The sequence below is a fragment of the Poecilia reticulata genome, linkage group LG14 (assembly GCF_000633615.1).
Source record: "Poecilia reticulata strain Guanapo linkage group LG14, Guppy_female_1.0+MT, whole genome shotgun sequence".
NCBI classification, from domain to species: Eukaryota; Metazoa; Chordata; class Actinopteri; order Cyprinodontiformes; family Poeciliidae; genus Poecilia; species Poecilia reticulata.
The window spans coordinates 532,758-534,839 of NC_024344.1; the positions used below are offsets into that span (position 1 = coordinate 532,758).

General features: G+C 49.2%; 1 protein-coding gene across 17 annotated transcripts in view; it reads right to left on the minus strand.

Annotated features, from left to right (window-relative positions):
* Window positions 1-2,082, minus strand: part of rapgef6 (Rap guanine nucleotide exchange factor (GEF) 6) — a 145,091-nt gene that overhangs the window by 6,865 nt on the left and 136,144 nt on the right. For all 17 annotated transcript variants that reach the window (XM_008426850.2, XM_008426849.2, XM_008426867.2 and 14 more), the window contains 3 exons: window positions 1,667-1,840; window positions 1,438-1,584; window positions 1,005-1,124 (listed from right to left, as the gene is read on the minus strand). In XM_008426850.2, coding sequence (XP_008425072.1) covers window positions 1,005-1,124; window positions 1,438-1,584; window positions 1,667-1,840 — 441 coding nt within the window. The remainder of the gene's footprint in view (window positions 1-1,004; window positions 1,125-1,437; window positions 1,585-1,666; window positions 1,841-2,082) is intronic.

The window sequence follows — 2,082 nt, forward strand, 5'->3', positions numbered from 1 at the left end:
CAGCCCGTTACCGAGCAACCCCAGCCTAGCTCAGCCCGTTACCGAGCAACCCCAGCCTAGCCCAGCCCGTTACCTAGCAACCCCTGCCTAGCTCAGCCCATTACCGAGCAACCCCAGCCTAGCTCAGCCCGTTACCGAGCAACCCCAGCCTAGCCCAGCCCGTTACCTAGCAACCCCAGCCTAGCTCAGCTCGTTACCGAGCAACCAAATTCTATTTACATTGGCAGGTTATTTCACTTACAACATGTTTCCATGTTACCAATAAAATTATTTGCCAATGGAACTTAAAAAACAAGCTTTTATTTCTTGCTGAAAAGTTTTATTTCAAGTGTATTAAAATATTTGTGCTAAAAACCAGACAGAAATACTTGGTGAGATTTTGTGTTTTTGCAGTGTGGAATCGTTTTCTGCCTCGTTGCTGAATCTCTCATTCTGTCTGCTACATCATTTCTATGAAACTTTTGGAGGGAGGCATCCTGCAACTCTAATCTCCTGGCGCTGTCCGTCTAGGACGTCTCAGATGGTTTTCCTCCTGCTGTGTCGGTCTCGGCACAGCCAGAGGAACGGGTTGGGGCTGACCGATCTCCTGACCCTCTGCTCTGTCTGTCCTTCGACCTCCTGCTGAGCCGAGGAGAACGGAGTCTCTCCAGAAGCTTCCTCGCTCTTTGGCAGCGGCCTCTCTCTGGACTGACTCCTCTCTCTCAGCACCCTGAAAGGAGACAGCAGTCTGGCCCTGATGGGTGTCCTGACACCAGCGTGRGGRGGAGGAGGAGACCCGCAGTGAGCCGGGAGGTTCTCCCTCTGCGTCTCTGGGGTTCCTGATCTCCTGGGTAACGCCTGCCCTGCCTCTGCCTCCGGTTTCCTCTGCTGCCTGGATCTTCCTCTCCTCGGTCCTTCCTGACCTGCCTCTGCCTCGTCCTCAGCCTGTCCCTCTCTGTTCCTGCTGCTCTCTCGGCTATGCTGACTGGTCATCTGCAGGATCCTCTTGTGGAGAAGGGCCCCACCTATGCCGTAGCTGCGCAGACTGATGGTGCCCGTCTTTGTACTGGCGTCGCTGGTCAGCGACGACGAGGATCCCGATAAGTTCATCTGGCTGGAGTTCTGWGATTTTGCGGCGCCGCCCACTGGCAGAAGAAAAGAAAGATACGGAAAGGAGAAGATTTAGTGTTTTTGCAGTTTGATACTGTAAATAACACCTGGTATGAACATGAAGGAGTTGATATGACATGGTAAATAATGACACTTTTAATGGAAAGTTTCACTAAAAGTCCATTAAAAGTATCTACTTTGCAATAAAAGTGTCATTATTTACCAAATACTTCATGACAACAGACGTATATATCCACRAAGACTCCTTCGTGTTTGTCATGTCAGCGTTTAAATGAAGTGTAACCACATTTTCCAGAGTCATTGGAGGAATGAATGTGTGTTGCGTACCTTTGCGTGGCGAGCCCTGAGGCGACACTGTGGGGCTGGAGTGGAGCGACGACACGATGGAAACGGTGTCATCAGACGGCCTCTTGGCGCTCCACTCATCCGACGAGTTCGCTGAAGGTTTCTTCACCACCTGCGGAGAATTTGAGTCTAGCGGAAAGAAAAAATAAGATCATGAAGACAAAATGTGTGAAGCAAGAAGAACMGGTAAAGTTTAGCGGAGGGAACTCACTGGAGGTGCCGAAGTCCTTGGCGGTGCTCTTCTTCCTCAGAGGGTTCAGAGGCACCTGGACCTGCAGGACTTGTGACACCCTGTTCTGAGTTTTCCCTGAGGGTAGCGTCGCCCTGAGGGACACCGGAGACATGTCCGACTTGTTCGCCCGCCGCTCGCTCAGGTTTTTACCCACTGAAAACAAAGACAGTTAATGGAAATGTGCATTTACAAACTCTGTCACACACTGCAACCAGTTTCTAGAGCAAAACTTACAATTAACTCTATTTTTAATCCATAACTTCCTGTTTCTCTGGGGTTTTTATATGATGTGAAACAAACCAACATTTCTTTATCCGCAGTCAGTAATTCAGAAATAATTCAGAAACTTGAACTGTGGTAAATAAAAACATATTCATGTTTATCTGGTTTAGAGC